The 22,285-nt window shown below is 39.8% G+C and overlaps 3 protein-coding genes across 4 annotated transcripts; 1 reads left to right on the plus strand and 2 right to left on the minus strand.

The window, feature by feature from the left end:
- Window positions 1-5,247: 5,247 nt before the first annotated feature.
- LOC105278774 (hydroxypyruvate reductase) lies at window positions 5,248-15,578 on the plus strand. The gene is made up of 7 exons (XM_011338095.3): window positions 5,248-5,395; window positions 7,358-7,498; window positions 9,962-10,113; window positions 10,396-10,748; window positions 12,000-12,218; window positions 14,386-14,817; window positions 14,986-15,578. The coding sequence occupies exons 2-7, from the start codon at window positions 7,364-7,366 to the stop codon at window positions 15,228-15,230; spliced, it is 1,536 nt and encodes a 511-aa protein (XP_011336397.1). The 5' UTR covers window positions 5,248-5,395; window positions 7,358-7,363; the 3' UTR covers window positions 15,231-15,578.
- Window positions 15,579-15,698: 120 nt separating this feature from the next.
- On the minus strand, window positions 15,699-18,304 carry LOC105278773 (cation-dependent mannose-6-phosphate receptor). The gene is made up of 5 exons (XM_011338094.3): window positions 18,099-18,304; window positions 17,662-17,773; window positions 17,138-17,335; window positions 16,839-17,045; window positions 15,699-16,740 (listed from the first exon to the last, which is right to left on the minus strand). The coding sequence occupies exons 1-5, from the start codon at window positions 18,248-18,250 to the stop codon at window positions 16,684-16,686; spliced, it is 726 nt and encodes a 241-aa protein (XP_011336396.1). The 5' UTR covers window positions 18,251-18,304; the 3' UTR covers window positions 15,699-16,683.
- Window positions 18,305-18,984: 680 nt separating this feature from the next.
- LOC105278772 (PSME3-interacting protein) lies at window positions 18,985-21,165 on the minus strand. Of its 2 annotated transcripts, none has more exons than XM_026973720.1 (5): window positions 20,759-21,165; window positions 20,453-20,551; window positions 20,052-20,271; window positions 19,880-19,944; window positions 18,985-19,712 (listed from the first exon to the last, which is right to left on the minus strand). In XM_026973720.1, the coding sequence occupies exons 1-5, from the start codon at window positions 20,853-20,855 to the stop codon at window positions 19,390-19,392; spliced, it is 804 nt and encodes a 267-aa protein (XP_026829521.1). In that variant the 5' UTR covers window positions 20,856-21,165; the 3' UTR covers window positions 18,985-19,389. The 2 variants fall into 2 exon arrangements, with proteins under 2 accessions (XP_026829521.1, XP_026829520.1); XM_026973719.1 differs by having other exon boundaries at window positions 19,880-19,947; window positions 20,759-21,164.
- Window positions 21,166-22,285: the final 1,120 nt, after the last annotated feature.

Raw genomic sequence — 22,285 nt, forward strand, 5'->3', positions numbered from 1 at the left:
TAGCATAGCAATTAAAATCAAATATGTGTAAATTTTATAATTTTATGATTCAACAGTTAATTTGGTGTAAATTTGTCCTTCAGTGTTTTCATTAAATTCAAAGTGTCTGCCACCTTTTTATCTGATAAAAATGAGACATCTCTTTCTGTAAAGAAAAGTATTACGTTTTCCGTGCTCTATCGAGCTCACAAAAACGGATTACAAAAACGGATGATTATAATTATAATTCGCACATTTATGAACAGCCTCGAAGCAGTCTCTTATGAATCGTCACGTCACGGTTCAGTCGCATTGCACGCGATGTATTAACGTATAGGCATTACTCGACCTTCTCGTGTACGGCACTGTGCATTTCAGCACTTGATACCAATTAATGCTATCAATTAAGTATCATCTAGTATCGGTGAGTCTACGAGCTCAAAGTTCCTTGTTGCACAAAAGACAGGAGTACACTATTACGTATATACTATTATCCAGCTGCGTCTTTGCTCTTTGGAGAGGAGAGAGATTGAGAAAAACACTTGGAGTACCTGGTATGCGATAACAGGAAGAGATTCATTAAGCAGGTGATGCGATTATCATTCGATCTCACAAACAAGGAATATTCGCTATATCCAGTTCATCGTTGATAGAGAATTTGCGAAAGCGCATTCATCAAATCGCGCAATCGATGCAGGAGAAAGTCGCATGCGCCGGATGTTATCGTTATTTTTGTAGCGTCATCCGCGTATAATAAACATTTTTAAAATGCATCTCCGTGATTAAATATTGAATCATGCGAGTTATTTTTGTCGTGTTCGGGCGAATGCACACACAAATCGAAAAACCATTAATCTGAATTTCGCTTATTGGTCGAAATGCGTTGGTCAAGATTCTAAATGAAAACGTACTTATGTTGCGGTAATAATCGATAATTCCGAAATATCCAATTCAGTCGAGAGCGTCCAGTTTCGAGTGCTCCGACAAATGATATTCTGTGTCTCCCTCAAATCATGTGAGGCGTTATCTGGTTTTTTTTTTCTCGTACTCCCGTTATCTCGGTGGGGTCCCGAGTTCACACACGCGTAACCAGTTAATTCCAGTATTACTGGCGTCTCCGTCTCTCCTCTCTGTCCTCTGCCCCAGCACTCTTGTCATCGACGAGATTACCCTCATTTAACAAGATGTTTGTGAGCTTTTGTCGGCTGCAACCGAGCATCGACACTGACGAGTCTTGCTGAATTAAACAACACGTGAAGCGCGTGCATCGCTCCAGCAAGCGACATCCGGTTTGATCTCTGTGATCAGAATCCGCTGAAAAAGACGCTTGCTCAAAGAAATTCTAATTACGATTATAAGAAAATCTAATTACAATATAAAGAAATACAATCCGAATAACATCTTGGAAACAATCGATACTATTAAGCGATAACATATCTTTACGTTCGTAAATATTGTTCATATATATACGGTATTTGTTATCTTATTTAAATCATTAAAATCAATCATCTGGAATTATTAAAATAATAATTTCTTGTATGACCAGGCGGAACATCAATCATCCTCACAAGAGATCCTCGGAGTTCAGATGCCGCTTGAAAAGCGAGTTACACTGTTAACTCGATATCTCGGTACTAGTCTCGTGCCGTGATCATCGAGAGATAAAAAGTCGCGAACAGAATCCTCGAACAGAAAGAAGAAATCTCTCCTGAGAAATGTTCCGAGAATTGCGAACGACCGTGGTAAGGACCGCAAATACGATTGAACCGCAAAAAGTGTGAGCTAAAACATTTCGTGATGTCTGCGGTGCGAGACAAGTCCGCTGATGTTCTCAGTAGACCGGAAACCGATCTCCGGAAGCTGATGCCCGGAAAATGACAAACGATGAACTTTTATTCGATATTTATTCCTTCCACAAATTCGCGAAAGAGATGTTCCTCTCGCTCTTATTTATGGCACAAATTTCATAAATGATCGCGATCATAAATGATCGCGATAAAGAAATCATCACGAGTGGGAGTCGTTAAGTTTGAAAATGAGCGAGTCATTTTTTGCGTCACGCATTCTTTCCTTTATCTGTTTTTTTATAAATGCAAGTCAGAGATAAGTCGTCGATTTGGCGCGGTCTGCATTTTGTAACATATGTACATGCATTTTGTTCCGTCTATTAATGACTCGGTTATCGTTCACCAGCGTTTTTCACCAACGAGACCCCCCTGAGCGGGGTCAACATCACGAGCCGACAATCAACGCGAAGGCACGAGGAGAATTGCTGCGCCTTATTGCAATATATCGCTTCTAATAATATCGCTTCTTCCGCCTTTGCCGCTTATTTAATGCGATGGATCATATCGCGACTTCTCGGAAAGCTCGAAAAATAATCGCGGAGAGTGAGCGGCCCGTTCGCTTTCCGCGGACCGGTCCAGAGTTTCTCGAGGCGGGCTCGTCGCGGCGAAGCGAGATTAATCGCCGTTCGATCCGGTTCGAACCGCACACGCTGCCGGATAACGACCCATATTGTCGGGGATCACGAGGGAGTCGTCACCCCCCCGAGAAACTGGGTGGAAAAGTGCGCCCCAGGAAGCGCGCTCAGGAGCGCGTGATGCTTGGAACTCCATTGTGCCTGCGCACCGAAGTCGAACTCCACTCTCTGGCGTAGTTATTTTCCACCGCTGATAAGATAACTCGATTCGCTGGGGGTACCGCCAGAGGAGTCGGATGATGACACCCCGTCTCTCCCCCCGTCGATGACGCTCGCCGCTCGTATCTCCGGATTCAGTGACGCACGAAGCGATGCCACCGCTCTTATTTTGATCGACGGGCGCGATTCGCGAAAACAATATGCGCAAATTGATACGCCCATCTGCCCAGCCCCCCCGCTTTTTATTGATTCGCACGCGAAGCGCGCGATTACGAAAGCCGCGCGCGAGGAGGTCGTTTAAATTCGAGCTATTTTAAGGAGAACGAGACGCACCAGATCAGCAGAATGATCGGAGAGGAGTTGAGGATATCTGTAGACAGAGGCTAGGCGAAAATTGCGAAAACGCAGGAAAAAGTGCTGCGTTCAGCTCAAAGCTGTTGCGAATGACGGTTCGAATTGAAATTTAAATTCCATCGCCGAAGATATACGCGATACGCTGCGCCGTACAATTTACGCTACTGGATCGATAACCGCCGAATAGATAACTACTTATCTGTTTTGAGCTGGAAACACGGCCCACCTGAGGCATCGCTGCAAACATGCCATTGCAAAATATATATACACTATCTACAGAAATATTTTTAAAGTTTTGTTTCTTGACTAATTGAATTTTATTGAATTTTTGTCTCGTTACTTTTTATTTCCTCTCTCGTTTTCTCATTTGTATTGCCGCGTTAATTGCCGCGCATTATACGTGCACGTTGTACTTTAAATTTAAATGTATTTATCAAATTTGGTGTATTCCATTTCGCGCATGCCACTTCACTTGCCAAAGGGGGGGTCCGCGCTCTCCTGGTGTGGCAATAACGTTATCAGTCGTTGAGAGGGGCAACAAGAATAAAGTTGTTTGCGAGACAGCGGGTACGAGAGGAAAAGTGATGGAGAACGAGAAAAAGAAGATGACAGAGCATGCGATGATTGCACCAGCCGAGAGCCACGAGATATCTCGTTGTTATACGATTATTTATTGCTGGATCGGACCCCCAGCAGCAGTTGCGTCACTCTTGCGCTGTGCGCCCCGGTGACCCTGCATGATGATGGAAAATATTCACATTTTGCGTTCTTTTCGTTTCTCACGAATACGATAATTCCGAATTTTTTTATAGTTCACGACGCAGGAACGTGCACGACGTCTAATCAGTAGTCTTAATAGTTTTCGGTGATGACTCAGACGGACTTCGTTAGATTTTTACGTACTTACAAGCAATAAAATATCATAACAGATTTTTGCCTAAAGAAAATAATCTATATATGCAAGATTTATTATATCGTATACAAATTAAAATGAGAACAATAGTTACAAAACTGCTAAATGCATTTAGTAAGTAAACGTCTTGAATATGTAACTGTAAAATAGATTTGCGAAAAGAAGAGAGCTTTTTATTGTATATTAATTTTTTTTAAGAATTATTATTATATTTCATATAGAATGTTTTTGATTTATATAGGAATAATTAATTCACGCTACTTTCTTACGTACCAAAAAATGTCACAGCTAATTAATTTAATTAATTTGTGCTGTGCAGTTTCTTAATCTCGACGAAACAGTAGAAATTTACCGCAATAAAATAAACTGCAGATTTATTATACTAGTAAGTCAGATTGTACTTTGGAACTTAACTGCTCAGTCTAATTGCCGGAAAAATATTATTTCATTCTTTTCATACGCAATGCTGATACTGCAAATATCGATACAAATAAGAGTTTCGGAGGAAATGATAAAACTATATCGATATTCAATGTACAAAATAACTGAAGGAATATCGATACTTCATAAATTATAAATTTGTGTAACTCCGGAGATACGAGATCCATCCACAATATTCGTCAAACAAGAAAAGTACATATTGGATGTTTACGAAAGTTCCGTGCTCGAAAGTCAATATTTGCCTATCTTCGAAACTGAAGGAACAGGCAAATGTATAGGATATTTGAAATGGTTTAAAGTATAAAAAATCCTCGAGCTGACAATGGATCGGCAGTGCGGGTAGACCAATTTACCAATTTATAAAAACTCTATTTTTGGAGCAAATCAAGAGATTAGATTGTAATGTAATTGAATGATAAGATTGCAATTGCTTTCTCCTCTTACACATTATCTACCTGTTTACTTAAACGGCGCTGTTCTTTACTTAAACACGCGCTATGAATTCCGCAAGCTGCGCGAGGAGCGTAAATATGTTGATCGCTATTTTTAAGTCTCATGATCCGTCACGTGCTCTTGATTCATCACGTAACGATCTCACGATCGCGAAATCGGGGCCGTTACTAATCCACCTGGTTACGATGCTATCAATGACCGATAACGCTCGCGATAAACGGGTGAACAGGCGACATACGAATCGAACTGAAAATTTCGAAAAAATTACAGGCACTGTGACACCAAGCTATGCTCATAGCCGGAGCAGTTTTCGCCCAGCGAGCGGACGGCCGAGAAGAGAAAAAGAGAGAGGAAGAGAGAGCGAGAGAGAAACAAGCGGAATAACGCCGCCGCAATTCACTCACGCAACGTATCGTCAGGGTGGGGACACCGCTATAAGAAGATAAATCACAGTAGAACGAGTCAGTTTACGGTTGGACCACCGTGCCACACGATACCAGCTCGAGAACCCCCGTGGTCCGTTCTTCCGCTTCCTCTTGCCCACGAGAAGACGACCTGCCGCAAAGCTTGCGCATTCTCTCCGCGTTACGAGAAGCACACGAGAAAGACGAGAGGTAGGTGGGTTGGTCCCGCATTCTAAGTCCCGGATCGTCGATCACGCCCTGTCGCGCTTGGGAAAACCTGGTCGCGAAATCTGACACTTGTTGCTCGTCTCAGGTGCCCATCGTCGTCGTCGTCGTCGTCGTTGTCATGCACCGCGCATTGCATCGTCAAAAAAGATCGTTCTCCGTTAAAGCCAAATATGCCAAGAAACACGCGAACGAAACGTTCAGATACCTCCAGCTTGCACCGTGAATCGCGAAGTAACACGCAATGTTAATGATAATGCAATTTGCGCGAAACGCCAATCCGGAGGATTTCACTGTGAATGCTAATATTTCGCTCAAATGTTCACTGCCGAAAGCTACGATCGTGCGAGTTTGTTGCAGAAGTTTGCAGAAGGATTTTGCGGAAGAAAAGGTCGGGCGATTCTAATTCTCTACGAAGTCCCTCAATTAACATGTTAACTTGAACAGAGCGATTTATGAATACAGCGAATTTACAAATACGTGTCGCTAATTAAACTTTAAACGCGAAGATAATGGAACATCATTTCTTGGGTTCGATTTAGCTTGGAACTTTAATAGAATTTTAAATCGAGGTTTAATCGAGGTTTAAGCGAGGTACTGAGATATTGAATGTTGAAACTTCGAAAGTCGTAAAGAATAATAATTCTCTTCTACGTATTCCTCGGAAAACATTAACTTTACAAGGAATGATGTTATATGCTCACTTTGTACTATCGTACCACGAACATACATTCGATATTATAACAATCAACTTTTTTTTATTAGGCAAAACATTAAAATTAATAGCTTAATTTAATGCAGTATATAAACAATATAATATTTTATGCTCGTATGTAAACGTTATTGCAAATAGCCAATTATAAAAAGGGTCAACATCATGGGAGAATCTGCACATAGATAACGAAATAAATAAATCCGGCTTAAATGAGTAGCTTTATTAAGTGCTCGCAGTAATTAATCGATATACTTGAAACTGGAAACGTTACTGCTCAAGTAATCAATTATGAATATTCCAAGATACAATCTAATTAAATTATCGAGATTTCCGCGATTAGCTCTGATTTATCTTCGATGTTTATCGGAACCAGCTATAAACTGGATACTTCAGAAAAAGAGACTAAAATTGTCAAAATATTTTCAAAAAGTGACGCATTGGATTTTTTGACAGAGATATCGCCTAAGTACACACGAACTGGTATTTTGGGTCAATTGATTACGATTAGACCGACGATACACATCCGACCTAATGACGTCGACCTAACCACAGCCAATGATCGTCCATGATATTTGTCGAGGTTGATTCGTATCTGACGATACAGAAATCGTGGGGCGGCAACGGCAATCTGCGATCTGAATAAACAGGGGAATATATTCGCGATTGTTATCACGGTTGTCACGTACATTACGGTTGAAGGTTTCGATCGGTCAGCCGATCGTAAATTTCCTCCACGAATCAATTAGAAAGCAACGCGCTCCCGCACGCAGCAACGCTGGGTGAAATATATGTAAAACGGAGCAATCCGTAATTAAACAAACTGAAACAAACGGAAACCCAATTGGCTCGTGCAGCATGCATCAAACGGATAAATAAGCAATGAATAAATTTCACAAAAATGAAAAATAAATACGCGCGCGCGAAAATTTTCGTTGCAACCTGGCGCGTAATGCGAAGCACGGGCCGCGACGTGGTGCACTCTTGACGTTGTTAATAATTTTATGTATCTTTCGGGCACGGCATAATTATTCTCAATCGTCGGTTTATTGCGTAGTCAAATGTAGATGAAGTAAACGCGATGCAAAATATAGCGTATCGTAACCATCGTAGACCGCATAAGATACCGATCGGCAAGCATCGTGGTATCGAATGCTCGCCGTTAGCGGATCAGCACGCGATCAGCGGTCCCCCTCATTCGAGTGAACACTGTTCAAGGGCTTTCTTTGTTCAAGGCTAACATGTCGGTCAACTTCAGGAGCGTCTTCGTGAGTGATCCCGTGGACGAGTCTTGTGCCGCGCTACTGACCCAGCACGGTATTCCGGTTACCACGAAATACAAGCTGCCGAAGGATGAGCTGATCAACGAGCTGCAGGTAGGTAGATGCAGTTGCATCAATTAGATCAAATGCTGAGTAATCTCCCCTTTGTAAAAAACTGAACTAACCGGAATCGGGAGCTCGTCTTGCGAACGCCTTGCTCGAATTATGAATTGCAATTGACTTTTTGCACTCTTTTTGCCGATGCGGCAACATGCTGTTTCTGCGTTCGCTATTGAATCGTAACAATTGAGATTACATTCCGCGCTTCTGGAAAATCCTACCGCGTGTTTGCGTACCCGTTGTTGAATAATATTTGCATCGAGTTCGAAGTTTTTAGTAGCGATCCTGGAATGGAGCAAAGTGGATAATAGGATTTAACCCGGCCGGACGGAATGTAATTGTTTATATTATTGCAATTGACGAAGGGAGTCGTGCGGGCTGCAGAGCGAAGCTCAATTCTCGTGGTCCAATCAAAATAATCCGAAACGTAATTGACGCAATTGGCGCTTGTAAAAAGGCTATCAAATTGCTCGAGCAAACAATTTACTTTCCAAGCTGCAGCTGACCTTATTCCTGTTATTATAAATTTCCTTATCAGTTTTAGACGGAACAATTGCAAGATCGTTCACACCGTGCGTAGCGAGCGATTCATAATCTGTCTCGCTATTTTCACAGCTTCCTCTACGAGTACATAAGTTCTTCCGAAAATAGCAACTCGATCAATCGACCTGAGCGAGAAATAATCACGCGGGAAATTTTTATTCCTCTGGATCGAGAAAAAATTTCATACCAACTCCAATCCATCTTAGGGCGAGGCATTCTCGACCTAATGCAACGTTACGAGCGTGATACGCATGCAAGCAGCATGTGGGGCGCGTCTTGCTGTCTCTCCCTCTCTCCCTCTGCCTCTCTCTATCGGTTCTTCGGTCTTTTTTCTTTCCTTCTCACTCTCTCTCCCTCTCTCCCTCTGCCTCTCTCTATCGGTTCTTCGGTCTTTTTTCTTTCCTTCTCACTCTCTCTCCCTCTCTCCCTCTGTCTCTCTCTATCGGTTCTTCGGTCTTTTTTCTTTCCTTCTCATTCTCTTTCTCTCTCTCTCTCTCTCTGTCCAGCTCTGTTCGTTTCTTCTCTTCTTAATTGCTCGCATTCGAGTCGGCCGATCCGGTTATATCCAGTCGAGTCGGCCGGCGCGAATACCGGTTAGCTCCAACGGGTCGTTGTACCACCAGTTTGCGCACACATGGGCGTCCGTACAAGGAGATCTGCTCTATCCCGCCTCCGCGTTCGCGTTTCTCAATAGATCTCTACCTCGCTTCGGTCATGCACAATTTCTTCGCTCTTTCTCCCTCGTTGAAGCACGTCCGCCCGGTCGCATTTCATTTCAGCCACGGAATATGCAACCGAAACCGAAAGAAAATCTAATGCCGCACCTGTGTTCACGATCGGCTCGATCTGACGCGACCGCGTAAGCTCCCTGGCCAAGATACGAAGATGAAAAGAAATTATCAAGGATTCCTGCACGCAGCTGCGATCGAGAAAGCCTCAGATACTTTCTACGTAAACGGTAGAAGAAAAACTCAGGGAGAATGAATGGATCGAAAAGGAGAGATCGGGAGATCCTCCAAATACAGTTTTTATTCAGAAAATGAGAATCCTTTTGTCGAAAGCAAACCAGTTAGAAGAAAATAGGGATTTATCTACCGATGCTGCGAATTTCCAATCCTGCCGAAATCAGATAACGATGCTACGGTTGTGGAAAAGTCCTTTTATCGTTTTCAATTTCCAGTATGTTTTCATCCTATCTCTCTCCATTCTACTTCTCGCGAGGAGCATGAGCAAAAATCGAGAAAATATTACTCATCCGCTGATGGATTGTATTATTGCCAGTCTTGCAAATATTTTTGCGTCGTGTGTAATCGACCGGTGTGTATACGGAATATTTTCTGAACGTGTTTCGTTCAATGTGCACGTTACATAATGTCGTTTCGCGATATCTTGTCTTCGTATCAATCCCATTTCACGGATTCGTTCCAACGTGCACCGATTCCCGGAGTAGGCGCCCATGCGACACAAGTATCCCTATCCGCCGAGTTTTTATGTGGCTAATTATACTGATTAGGCGTGGAACACATTTCTCTCAGCTTTGCGCAAGTTCAATAACCAGTTTGCACAAGTTCACAACGGCAGTCTTTACAGCGAGAACTCCCCGACCGAACCGTATTATTACTTGTTACTTAATTACATAGTCGTTTTAGATAAGCTCCACTTCTCCCGTTCTTTTATCCCTGGGAAATAGAAAGGTGTAAGCTCGGGGGTCCATTCTTTCCAAAAAAAACCCAACATTCTGCGTGACAAAATAAATTTCACATTTAGGATTAAATAAATACTAATAAATTCAGCTGGGAAGTTGCGCAAAGTAACAGAATCTTGATATTTATACGCTTTCAGAAATGCGAAATATATTTTAGTTATGACCGAGATAAATCTCCTTAACAATGCATATTTTCTTCTGTCAAACAGAACCACGATGCCCTCATCGTTCGCTCGGAGACGAAAGTTACAGCGGACGTGTTTGCCGCCTGTCCAAATCTGCGTGTGGTTGGACGTGCCGGTACCGGCGTCGACAACATTGATCTAGTAGCCGCCACGCGTAAAGGAGTCATCGTGATGAAGTACGTATCTCAAAATCTACGATCTTTCACGTCGCAATCCCCTATTTAATCCCGCGCGAAGGAAGTTTTGTAAGAACGCATTAATCGTCACGCGAATGAATCTTTCTGACAAAGAACCGCTCGAAAATCCTTATTATCTCGAAAGAACACTCGGTGACACGAGACGTTCAAGATAACCGACCGGAAGGGACCGAGTGTCAATTTAATTATTCCTGAGCTGAGCCTGACAAGATTATTGAAAGCCGTATTATCTAATCGCGTCGTTTTCCTTAACAATTTCAGCACCCCCGGCGGCAACAGCATCAGCGCTTGCGAGCTCACGTGCGCTCTGATTTCCTCGTTGGCGCGCAACGTCGCGCAAGCGGCGCAGTCGCTGAAGGAGGGCCGATGGGATCGAAAATTGTACTCCGGATACGAACTGTCCGGCAAAACCCTTGCGATCCTCGGAATGGGTCGCATAGGGCGCGAGGTCGCCCGCAGGATGCAGAGCTTCGGCATGAACGTCGTGGCGTTCGACCCGATCCTGAAGGCCGAGGCAGCTGCCGAACTTGGCATCAGGAAGCTCAGCCTGGACGAAATATGGCCCATAGCCGACTACATCACTGTTCACACGCCGCTCATACCGCAAACCAGAAGTACGAATCGTTTGCCCCCTCCCCCCCTCTCTCTCTCCCATACAGCACGAAAACATTTCAGAAATATTTCAGAAGTATTTCATCTGACAGATGAAAGCATCTCATAAACATTGCAAAATGTTTCTGCAACAGTTATGAGACAACTCTGGAATAGCAAAATGTCCGCGACACTTGCATTCAAAACCTTATAGAAAGGTTGCTGAAAGGTATAGATCAATCTGCAACCTTTCTGAAATATTGCCGAAAGATTATTAAAATAGCTGAAATCTTTTTGATATATTACTAAAGGTTAATTGAAATAATTTTGAAACTTTCCTATGATGTTGCACACAAATTACAAAGCTCTTATTAAAATCAATTGAAAATACTTCAGAAATTATATTTAAATTTATTATACGAGTATTCAGAAGATTGCAAATACTAAAAAGTTATAATAAAAATTATATATAAAATGTATTTATTATTTTTATTGTACGGTTTTATTTAATATTTGCAATCTGATTAATATAATAAATATGATTTCTGAAATATGCTTAATGAAAAAAATACATAATATATATAAGATGTATATAGATATGCATATATATTTATATATATAAGGTATATAGATATACACATACATAGCTAAACCAAGTATTCACCAAGTTTCCCTTTAAAAAGCGTGAATTGTTGGCACATTGACAAAGAGCCATTCTTATATTATATATTTTCCTTTTTCTTCCTCCAAATAGTTGATTAAAAGGAAACAATTATATAGATATATAATTCTCTGTTCAACCAACACTTATATTTGAAAGAAAAAAAGGATACGTGAAGATAATGCATTTTTTTGTCAACTGGTTAGCTTCACTAAAGATCGAATACTTGGTCTAGGTATATATATATATATATAATTTTACTTTTTACAATATTCACATTTTTTCAAATTTACTGCATGTGGTAGGTTTTAGAAACATTTCTGTTGCAACATTTCATATGACATATTGCGGAATCCTTTCAGAAATGTTGCATATGAAATGTGAAATCTTGAAATGATTTTAAAACCTTCCTGAAAGCTTTCTGTATTAATCGGTGCTGTATGGGCTCTTTCCCTCTCTCGCTCTTGTTCAGTTAAGATTTCATTTGCGAACAGATTTCTTAGTAATCTCGGAAAAGATTGAGCCTATCGAGGTTATTTAAACAAATTATGCTATTACAGAATGTTCCTCTTACCTGAAAGAGAGAATTTACGTTGATAATCACTACTTGCAGATCTGATCAACGCCACAACCTTGGCAAAGTGCAAGAAGGGAGTGTACATCGTTAACGTCGCCCGTGGAGGCATCGTTGATGAAGAGGCTCTCTTGCATTCACTGAAGGCCGGTCACTGCGGCGGTGCAGCCTTGGATGTCTTCATCGAGGAACCACCGAAAAATCCGATCACTTTGGAGCTTATCAAACACCCGAAAGTCGTCCCGACACCTCACCTCGGTACGCCATTTTACTTCGCTTACGATCATCATCGTTTAAATTTTTGAACTTCGATATTAGTTTCGAGGTTATCGATTTCGATATCGATCACGCGCGCGCATTCGCTATTTTCTAGTGTTTTACTAAAATTTACTAAAAGAGCTTTACGTAGGTGTATTTTTCGATTCTGAGCTTCTCATTATTACGAAAACGTTTTTATATAATGTTTTACATAATTTTATATAATAATCGCGGAACAGTTTCATATATGAGGTTATTCGGAAAGCTTATAGGAATTTTTCAGAGGTTGCTGAAAATTGTATCGTCGCGACATCTGTTAGAGATTTATCAAACTTCTTGGCTCGCCCACGTGAACGGGCGCAGAAATTCAATCGGTTTCTAATAGAGGCGGAATTTGATTCGTGGTACTTTAATAAAATTAGCGTCACATCCCAGGCAGCACACATTGGTTTCAAAACCGTTTCATAAACGTTTTGCCGTAACGTTTCATAACTATTTTATTGAAACGTTTATTTAGGAGAAAAATGTCCAACAAAAAACCGTTAGGAGAAACGTTTTTTTTTCGGCAAAAAAACGTTTTAGAAACCATCAGAAAAATATTTATCAATTCTATATATCAGTGCCTCAAAGATAGACAGAGTTAAGTCACATTTTTGTAAAAAACTAGATTTTTATATTTTATGAATTACTCTCTAAAATTTCGTATAAGTGGAATCTCACTCTTTTGAAATATCACTTCAAGTAATAGTGATCTCAAAAGTTTCAAAAAAAAAGAAGAAGAAAAGAGTATTGGATCGGTTTTCCGGATGGTTATTTATAAGGTGATAACACAAATGTTACTTGCGAGAACGTCACGTCTGGCCTGGCCATCTATCGGTCGCTTGGTGAATCAGAGGTGGGAATCACACACACTTGTGTTGATTTTTGTCTCTTGTTCCATAATCGAGTACATTGAAACGTATGATGTAAAAATAATTAATACTCGCAAAGTAAGTAGAAATTACTATTTTTTCTATATTAATTATATAATTTCAAATCAATTTAATAAAACACATTTTTCGTTTCTGTGGAAAGGTGAAAAATACGTTTTTAAAATTGAGGTCTAAAAACGGTTTCTATTTAAACCGTTTCTTAAATGGTACTTTATGTTTCTTAGACATTAGATACGTCTAAGAAACATATATTAGGCTAACATGTGCTGCCTGGGATGTCACGAGAAATAGTGAAGATGTTCAAAGCATCGCATAGCATCGTGTTCGATCGTTTGCAGAAACTGAGTTACGCGATTCGGTATAATATTTGGATGCCACTAATATACAGGGTGTTTCCTAAGTAAGTAGACAAACTTAAGGAGGATATTCCTTGGCTTATTTTAAGAAGAAAAGGTCATATAAACATATGTCCTAAACTGCTTTGTTTTCCAAAAAAAAGTACATCACTGTTTTCGTTCACTTTTCGTTTATTATAGAACAGTTTGTATTATTGCAAATGAAACAAATGAAAAACAATAGTAACCAAAAAGAAAAATTATAACGAAAAAGAAAATAGTAACTAAAAAGAAAAATAATAACACCACAGTAACTGCTGAAAATGTCCACCTGCAGCCATGATACACGCCTCAACTCTCCTTTCCATTGATTGACGTACACGCTCAAAAATACCTGGAGTGTTACGTATTTTTTCACATCCATCTATTATGCGATTTCTGAGATCTTCTTCATTTTGAATAGGTGTAGCGTAAACTAAAGATTTAAGCTGTCCCCATAGAAAAAAATCTACTGGATTTAAGTCTGGGGATCTTGCAGGCCATAAATGGTTTGGTCTTTGAGTACCTCGACCGATCCATCGATTGGCAAACTTCCTGTTCAAAAATTGACCATCCCCACTCCATCCCCACCGCTGTTGACTCGTACTGCAAAAGCACGCTATCCGAAAAGTGAACGAAAACAGTGATGTACTTTTTTTGGAAAACAAAGCAGTTTAGGACATATGTTTATATGACCTTTTCTTCTTAAAATAAGCCAAGGAATATCCTCCTTAAGTTTGTCTACTTACTTAGGAAACACCCTGTATACAAACATTCTAATATATTAATGTATAATTATTTGTATAATATTTGAAATAATAATTTTAGCAGAGAGAAATCATAATATTTATTGGATTGCAGGTGCCAGCACGGCGGAGGCTCAGCAGCGAGTGGCAGTGGAGATTGCCCAGCAGTTCCTGGCCCTGTCTGGCAAGTCAACGGAGTACGCGGTCACCGGCATTGTGAACGCGCCGGTTCTGTCCGCCGCAATGACGAGCGAGAACGAGCCCTGGATAGACCTTTCGAAGAAATTGGGTCAGCTGGCCGGTCGCTTCCTCAAGGGCAAACTGAACACAGTCGTCCACAGCCAAACCGTAGGCAGCGGCATGCAGGATAAGCAGTTCATCCACACCGCCGTTCTCGTCGGCATACTAACTGGACAGACGAAAAACGGCCTGAATCTGGTCAACGCGCCTACTCTGGCGCGGGAAATCGGCGTGGAGTTACAAGAGAGTCACGTCGAGGCTGACAACAAGGCGGTCGTCGTGAAAGTCGGAGAACATATCATTAAAGGTAACACCATGAGAAAACTCTTGAGAAAACTTTGAATTATTTTAAGTGAAATTAATTAAAAAATATTTAAAACATAAAAATATAATTATAAAATATTAAAATTCACAATATACACTTTCGCATCTTCAATTGCACGTTTTACATAAATCGTCATTAATCACATCGCAGGAACCGTGCGCGGCAATGCGCTACTGCTGCTCGCCCTGGACGACGCGGTCTTCGCGAACGGCATCGCGCTCAGGGACCACATCTGCCTGTACCGCGCCAACCGCGTGCAGGATCTCGCCAACATCGTGAACGTCTTCTCGTCGAAGAGCATCAACATCCACAATCTGAACGCCAATGGCAGCTGGGTGATCATACAAACCGATCAAGAGGTCTCGATTCCGGTACACGAGATCGAAAGCTTCTGAGCGCTTCCGCGAGTCTTCCTCGGGGGAAACTTATTCACGTATGAGCGATCCCCGAGGAGATCGCCGGGGCACGCAGGAAGCTCGGCCTTCGATGAATGCAGTATTGCTTGATCGCTACGGCGATCGATATGGCGGCAAACTATATATTTTTATAGAAACGTGCGTTCTTCCTTGAATCGCGCAAGAATTCCCATTCGAGAAATCATTATTTATTATCTGACCGAAGACAGGCGATTAGGGGGAGGTAACAATACTAATATGCGCTACGATAAGTATTTTCTTTCACTTTCTTTTTTTTTCTTAAGGAGATATTCTGTAAAATAAGTGGTAAACTATAACTCCTTTCAATAGACACGGCGACATATTTTAAGTGTTATTAAATAAAGAGTTGCGGTTTGTATATGTACGCACGCACGTAGGAACGTAAGGAAAGGTATGCATACATATATATATATACACGTAAAACTTGTCTGTATAGATATTTATATTTTTGTATTACTAGAGATTTTGTTAATAAAAAAAGATCACATTATCAAATCACCGTTTTCGCCTCTCCGTATCATTAACACTGGAAGGATCTACGAGATAAGCAGTAGAAACGAATGGTCTCCTGTACAAAAGGGATAATAATACTACTCTAAGCGTACAAAAACCTGTGAAGCTACCTCGCTGCATACTAAAGTATCGGTCAAAAGTTTTATAAAAAAATATATCTCCGTCTCAAGAACGGTACATCCGTGGGCCGAGTTCAGCGATTCAAAGCTCCCTTCCAATGTTAAAACATGTAACAACAAATCTACCTTAGTCACACTGATCGTTGGCGGTATCGCCGCTTCTTCGTTCGCCAGCGAATACGCGCTCTGAACAACACGGAAACGCACTCTACATCCGAGAGAGGGTCGATGAAGTTCTTTGGTTTGTAATCAGATGTTTCCTTGCAATCGCCTTCGTGTAATCATCGTGTTCGCATGGTGCAACCCTTGCAACGCTAATTACAGGGACTTAAGAGAAGAAATTAAATTGATTATATAATAGAGAGCGCAGTAGAAAATCGCGTTTTTCTCGCTTGTATGTACACTTTGTGGCGCTTCCAGAATGTGCTACTACTAGAAATACACGTGAAAACTCAAAAGAATATATCGGTTCAGAAACTTAGAAATAATTTTAAAAATTAATATATATATATATACACATTACAAAGAAGAGGTGGTGTTGCAACACGCTAACTGTAAACCTCTGCGCAAGTGCAGAGGAACGCAACATAAAGCAGTACACAGATAGAAAGAATACAACCGGACTATATATATATATATATTGTATAACGCACTATATTGCACAACGAAGCCGCTTATTTCATAAATATTAAATAGAACTCACTCAACCCGTCTGTGTCACGCATCTCTCGCAACTCGCTAATGTGTCATACAGACGGGCCAGTAATGATGACGTCGCCTTATATTCTCTCGTAACTGTCGGCGCGACAACAATTGAAAGTGAAGACGATGCCGTCCTGCAAAACAGAGAAAAGGATAATCCTCTCGATCGAGGAGCGAAGCGCCAACGACGAAGCCGTTTCTTCTCGGAAACCGTCACAACCGTTCCACTTACTCTGACTAGCGAGGGAAGCTCACACCAGAAGTCATGATTCGGCAACATTTCCCACCCTGTCGCCCCTCTCAGCGTCTTCAGTGCTATAGCACCGCCGATGAAGTATATCCCAGCGAACGTGAAGAACAGAATCACCAAGACGGAGCCGGTGGACAGTCCCTTCTGCGGCTCTATTTTACACGCGTACGGCGACGATAGATGAAAGAACTGCAAGTCATGTACGTGACTCCTCTGTCTCTTTGGATCTCTGTTCATGAACAAAGGTTGTTCCTAGCTATTGTTGCTGATCTTATACTCACGTATTCTTTCGCATTGAAGGATTCTATTCTGAAACTCGTCTCGTTGTAATTGACGCATACGATATTTATGAATGACGTAACGTTCCCATGATGTATCTCAAAGATTGGGAATTTGTTAGTGCTCGACAACTTCATTCGCGTTTCCTCTACTGTCCCGAGATTTAATGTCTTATTTGCCTCCTTATTGTACGCGCACAACTGCAAGTATGCGATATTTTATACGTTTTGTTATTAATTTCTATTTTATGCCAAGATTGAGTGGAATTTGTGAGATAAGAACTAGATCATCATCATTAAGAAAGGGATTAATTATTGTAAACTAATGCAGTTATAAAACTTTAACTAAAGCGATTACAAAATAGCGAGTGCGTTAAACTTTGAAATCGTAATGCTCATAAGTGGAAAATCAATATTTAAGTAAAATATTGCAAAAGTACCATTTAATGTATAAACACATAATATTTGCGGTAAGAAATAATAAACTACATAATCATAGATTCAATTAACGTTAAGTTAGAACTTACCGAAACTCCACTGCCACTTGCACATGTTGTGCTATCAGGACCCATCGTCATCGGTACATTGGTGCATGGGTGAAAGATTGCTGTTGATGTCGGTGATGTGTCGTTTAATGGTCTAAAAATTGAAGAATCAAATAATCTTTCACAAATTATCATATACACGTACTGCTTACATCTGAACACAATTCAACAGGTGGATATGAGAGGTGAAGACAATGCTGTACTTGGGAAGCAGAACAGAAACCGTATTTAGATTTTTAGGCAAAAAAGGTTGGGTTTTTAGGCAAAACTCTTTTTCCTAGAGAAAAAGATGCCTCCGATGAATTCTTTCGCTTATCAGGCACGGAATGAAGGTTTCGTTCGAGCGACATGCATGACGCGAGGACAAAAGAGGCAGTCAAGGAACGAACGGAGGTTAGGCCGACGAATAATTTACCTACTTTTCTTTAGCGAGGGCGGTCAAATTGTAATACTGGCCATCCGGCAGCAAGCACGTGCACGGTCCTACTTGCGTGCATTCCGACGACGTGCTGTCGCAAAACAGTATCACAAATAACGCAAGCGCGATAAATATCGCGCTACGACTACACATCTTCCTACGCGGTTTTGTTTTCGTTTGACGGTCGCTCCGCACTCGAGCGTATCGAAGCGACATGTCGACGATAACGCTGCCGTCAGATGTCACCCGCGCGGAATTCCGAGGCAAATGCATTTGTAGAATTCGTAGTTAAAGCGATCCTGGAGTCGTCTGTATTACCGGCGGAATCGGTGATTTTCCTGCATTTTTCAAGAAATATATCTTTTTATTGAATTCACAGAATGAAAAATCCTTTTCCACGATGAAAGTACACACAATAATGTAGTGTGGAAAATAGGACTTAACTTTCCAAATGGAAAAAATCACAATTTTGATTTTTTTTCCATTTGGAAAGTTTTTTCCATTTGGAAAAAAAAATCACAATTTTGATTTTTTTTCCATTTGGAAAGTTAAGTCCTATTTTCCACACTACATTATTGTGTGTACTTTCATCGTGGAAAAGGATTTTTCATTCTGTGAATTCAATAAAAAGATATATTTCTTGAAAAATGCAGGAAAATCACCGATTCCGCCGGTAATACAGGCGACTCCAGGATCGCCTTAAGTTAGATCGCTACGTTCAAGTGAAGATTGGCAACGAAGTATTTCATCGCGTATAGATTTTGCCATAAAAAATGCAAGAATACAAAGTATTGAATTACTGAAATATAATATTATATTTGCAGTATTTTAATACAAAAAATATTTCCAGACAGACGTACGACAATATATAAATATTGATGACAAGGTTTACATGACACAATACTTTATTGCAATTTTATGAAATCACAAAATCAATCATCCTTCTATTGCGTTACAATTGGATCGTATGTACAATATAACCTGGAATTGCAATGAGGCAGACCGGTAATACGCAGGAATAACTGACTGAACGAAAAATATTCAAACGGGTCGCTCGAATATCTTAACGAAAAAACTGATAAATATAATCCACGAGATTATGTTACGACAAGTAGATTAATATTCGCGGATACATTCGCTAAGTCTAATAGTGACGCATCCACGTATTTTATTAAAACGCGATTAATCACAACTCAATAATTTTTTCCCCTTCTATATTCACAGCACCTCCCTCAACATGCACACATACATACAAATACTGATATGTACGTGTATACACACACCCATGGCATTCAGCTCTTTTCCTTATCCTTCAACGTTTTTATCTTTCGGCCTAACATGTCGTATTTCGAGGAAGATGGTTCCGTTTCCTGGTCCGTGTCGGAAGTGCAATCACTGTCACTAGAATCCTCGTACGTGCCAAGTCCGGGTAATATGCCGATACACTTGAGTCCAGTCCCTTGGCTCACCTTATTCAATACGTTCTTATCATTTTGCTTGTCCGCATCCGGAGGAACGACGTCCGACGTTGCCTCGCTAGAGGTTTTCATTTCTTTAGCGGTTGGTTCGCTTTCAGACAAGGATGTTTTCCTCTTAATTCCTTTATGGGCTTCTCCTGTAAGGAAGAGAAAAAGGGAATTATACATTTACATATTAAATAATTAGTATTAAATTAAATTATATAAAATAGTACATAATAATATACATATATGTGTGTAATTAATAATTAAATTAAATGAGAAATATATATATAATTTTATCTTATAAGATCTTTTTCCTTACCTTGCTTCTGCTTGTCGGATCGTTTTACCACAACGCCTATACCTGGCAATTTTAACTGCGAACGGCTGCTAAAAGGAAAAATTAAAATTAGATACTTTTTATTCTTAAATTATTTAATTATTTAGAATATTTGAGTTTATAATGTAATATATAGCTTCGAACGTGGCAGTACCTTCCAGAAACAGTACTTTTACTACTGACATGTGGGTTTTTCAATTCCTGTTTCAATTTTTCGTTTAACTTTTGTTCCTGAAGCGAAGCAACTGCGGCTTTAAAATCCCGCATCTCCTTCTCCTCTTCAAGATTCTTCTTACGTTCCTCCTCCATTTTTGTTCTGTCGACCAGATCCAAAAATTCTACTTCATCATCATCCAGTCCTTTGATCATGTTCTCTGAAAGGTCAAATATATCAGTGCATCAATTTATGTAGATTAATACAATTATTTATAATACAATTATATAATATAATATAATATAATATAATATATAATATAATACAATTAATACAATGCAAATAGCAGCAGAAATATAATTAAACTTGAGGCATCGACAAAATTTTATTTTTCCACCTACTTAATTTGTGAGCTTCCTCATACTCGATGTCTCGTTTATTCTTCTGTTCCTGTAATCTCTCATACAACGATCTAGGATCGTACGTTTCCTCTGGAGCTTCTGCAAATCATTACACAAACATCATGTAAATATAGAATGCTCCTTGAAGATACGTCAATATTTGGAATACTCGCATTTCAACACTCGATGATTATTATAAAATAACAACTGATTTCCACACACACAATCTAGATAAAATTATAAGATAATTTGATAAATTATATATTTTTCATAAAATCCATTTGAAGAGTGACAAATCAATCTAACCTAACGGTTGATCGGCAGTTCGTACACGTTCCCACTCCTCTTGTCGCATCCGCCGTTGCTCGGTGATTTCAGCCTCTGATATGAAACCTGAGCTCATTTTCGCTCTTCAATAAATAGCTTCGTCGTTTATAAAAACAGTTACGGGTATTGTCTCCCCTACTCGATATACTTTTTTTTTGTATGTACACCTCGATAAGGACGATGTACGTGTACTCGTACTTTAGTGGAACGATCTAAAACTCGTCGTGCACATGATCAAATGGAGACGGAAATTTTTAAATACTGTTCGACATTAATATTATTTATTTTTAACAATATCACGTAAGATGGAAAAACATTTATCTGATGAAAGCTGTTCACAATTCACTGCTGTTCACGGATACATCAAGCAATGAGCAATCGTCGAGCATAGTAGAGCAACTTCTCAATTTTCTATTGGCTAAGACACGCGCATACGCGAAATAAAGAAAATCTCTATTAAGGGGATGCTGGAATTGCTAGTGAACTATTTTTTCACTATAGCGATGGTAATTGCAGTTTCGAAAATTCTCTTTATTGCTTGTGCAGAATAAAAAATCCTTTTCCACAAATGAAGTATAGATAGAAAGAAAGTCCGCTCTACAGGACTTTATATTCAAAATGGAAAAAAGTTAGAAAAGACAAATGCAAGTTTTTAACTTTTTTCCATTTTGAGTATAAAGTTCTGTAAAGCGGGCTTTCTTTCTCTCTATACTTCATTTGTGGAAAAGGATTTTTTATTCTGCACAAGCAATAAAGAGAATTTTCGAAACTGCAATTACCATCGCTATAGTGAAAAAATAGTTCACTAGCAACTCCAGCATCCCCTTAAGGAGAACTATTTTTTCACTATAGCGATGGTAATTGCAGTTTCGAAAATTCTCTTTATTGCTTGTGCAGAATAAAAAATCCTTTTCCACAAATGAAGTATAGGTAGAAAGAAAGCCCGCTCTACAGGACTTTATATTCAAAATGGAAAAAAGTTAGAAAAGACAAATGTAAGTTTTTAACTTTTTTCCATTTTGAATATAAAGTCCTGTAGAGCGGACTTTCTTTCTACCTATACTTCATTTGTGGAAAAGGATTTTTTATTCTGCACAAGCAATAAAGAGAATTTTCGAAACTGCAATTACCATCGCTATAGTGAAAAAATAGTTCTCCTTAAGGGGAAGCTGGAGTTGCTAGTGAACTGTTTTTTCACTACAGCGATGGTAATTGCAGTTTCGAAAATTCTCTTTATTGCTTGTGCAGAATAAAAAATCCTTTTCCACAAATGAAGTATAGATAGAAAGAAAGTCCGCTCTACAGGACTTTATATTCAAAATGGAAAAAAGTTAAAAACTTGCATTTGTCTTTTCTAACTTTTTTCCATTTTGAATATAAAGTCCTGTAGAGCGGGCTTTCTTTCTATCTATATTTCATTTGTGGAAAAGGATTTTTTATTCTGCACAAGCAATAAAGAGAATTTTCGAAACTGCAATTGCCATCGCTATAGTGAAAAAATAGTTC

This window comes from Ooceraea biroi, chromosome 11 (genome assembly GCF_003672135.1).
Source record: "Ooceraea biroi isolate clonal line C1 chromosome 11, Obir_v5.4, whole genome shotgun sequence".
Taxonomy (NCBI): domain Eukaryota; kingdom Metazoa; phylum Arthropoda; class Insecta; order Hymenoptera; family Formicidae; genus Ooceraea; species Ooceraea biroi.

Bases quoted from the DNA above. Each gene is read 5' to 3' on its own strand.
- LOC105278773 (XM_011338094.3), bottom strand. From the start codon at position 18,250: ATGTGTAGTCGTAGCGCGATATTTATCGCGCTTGCGTTATTTGTGATA. The intron at 17,774-18,098 runs GTAGGTAAATTA...TTCAATTTTTAG, and splicing joins ACCGCCCTCGCTAAAGAAAA to ACCATTAAACGACACATCAC. The intron at 17,336-17,661 runs GTAAGTTCTAAC...GCATACTTGCAG, and splicing joins CAAGTGGCAGTGGAGTTTCG to TTGTGCGCGTACAATAAGGA.
- LOC105278774 (XM_011338095.3), top strand. From the start codon at position 7,364: ATGTCGGTCAACTTCAGGAGCGTCTTCGTGAGTGATCCCGTGGACGAG. The intron at 10,114-10,395 runs GTACGTATCTCA...TAACAATTTCAG, and splicing joins AAAGGAGTCATCGTGATGAA to CACCCCCGGCGGCAACAGCA. The intron at 10,749-11,999 runs GTACGAATCGTT...CACTACTTGCAG, and splicing joins GCTCATACCGCAAACCAGAA to ATCTGATCAACGCCACAACC.
- LOC105278772 (XM_026973719.1), bottom strand. From the start codon at position 20,855: ATGAGCTCAGGTTTCATATCAGAGGCTGAAATCACCGAGCAACGGCGG. The intron at 20,272-20,452 runs GTAGGTGGAAAA...TTGACCTTTCAG, and splicing joins TGAGGAAGCTCACAAATTAA to AGAACATGATCAAAGGACTG. The intron at 19,948-20,051 runs GTACTGCCACGT...TTTTCCTTTTAG, and splicing joins AAAAGTACTGTTTCTGGAAG to CAGCCGTTCGCAGTTAAAAT.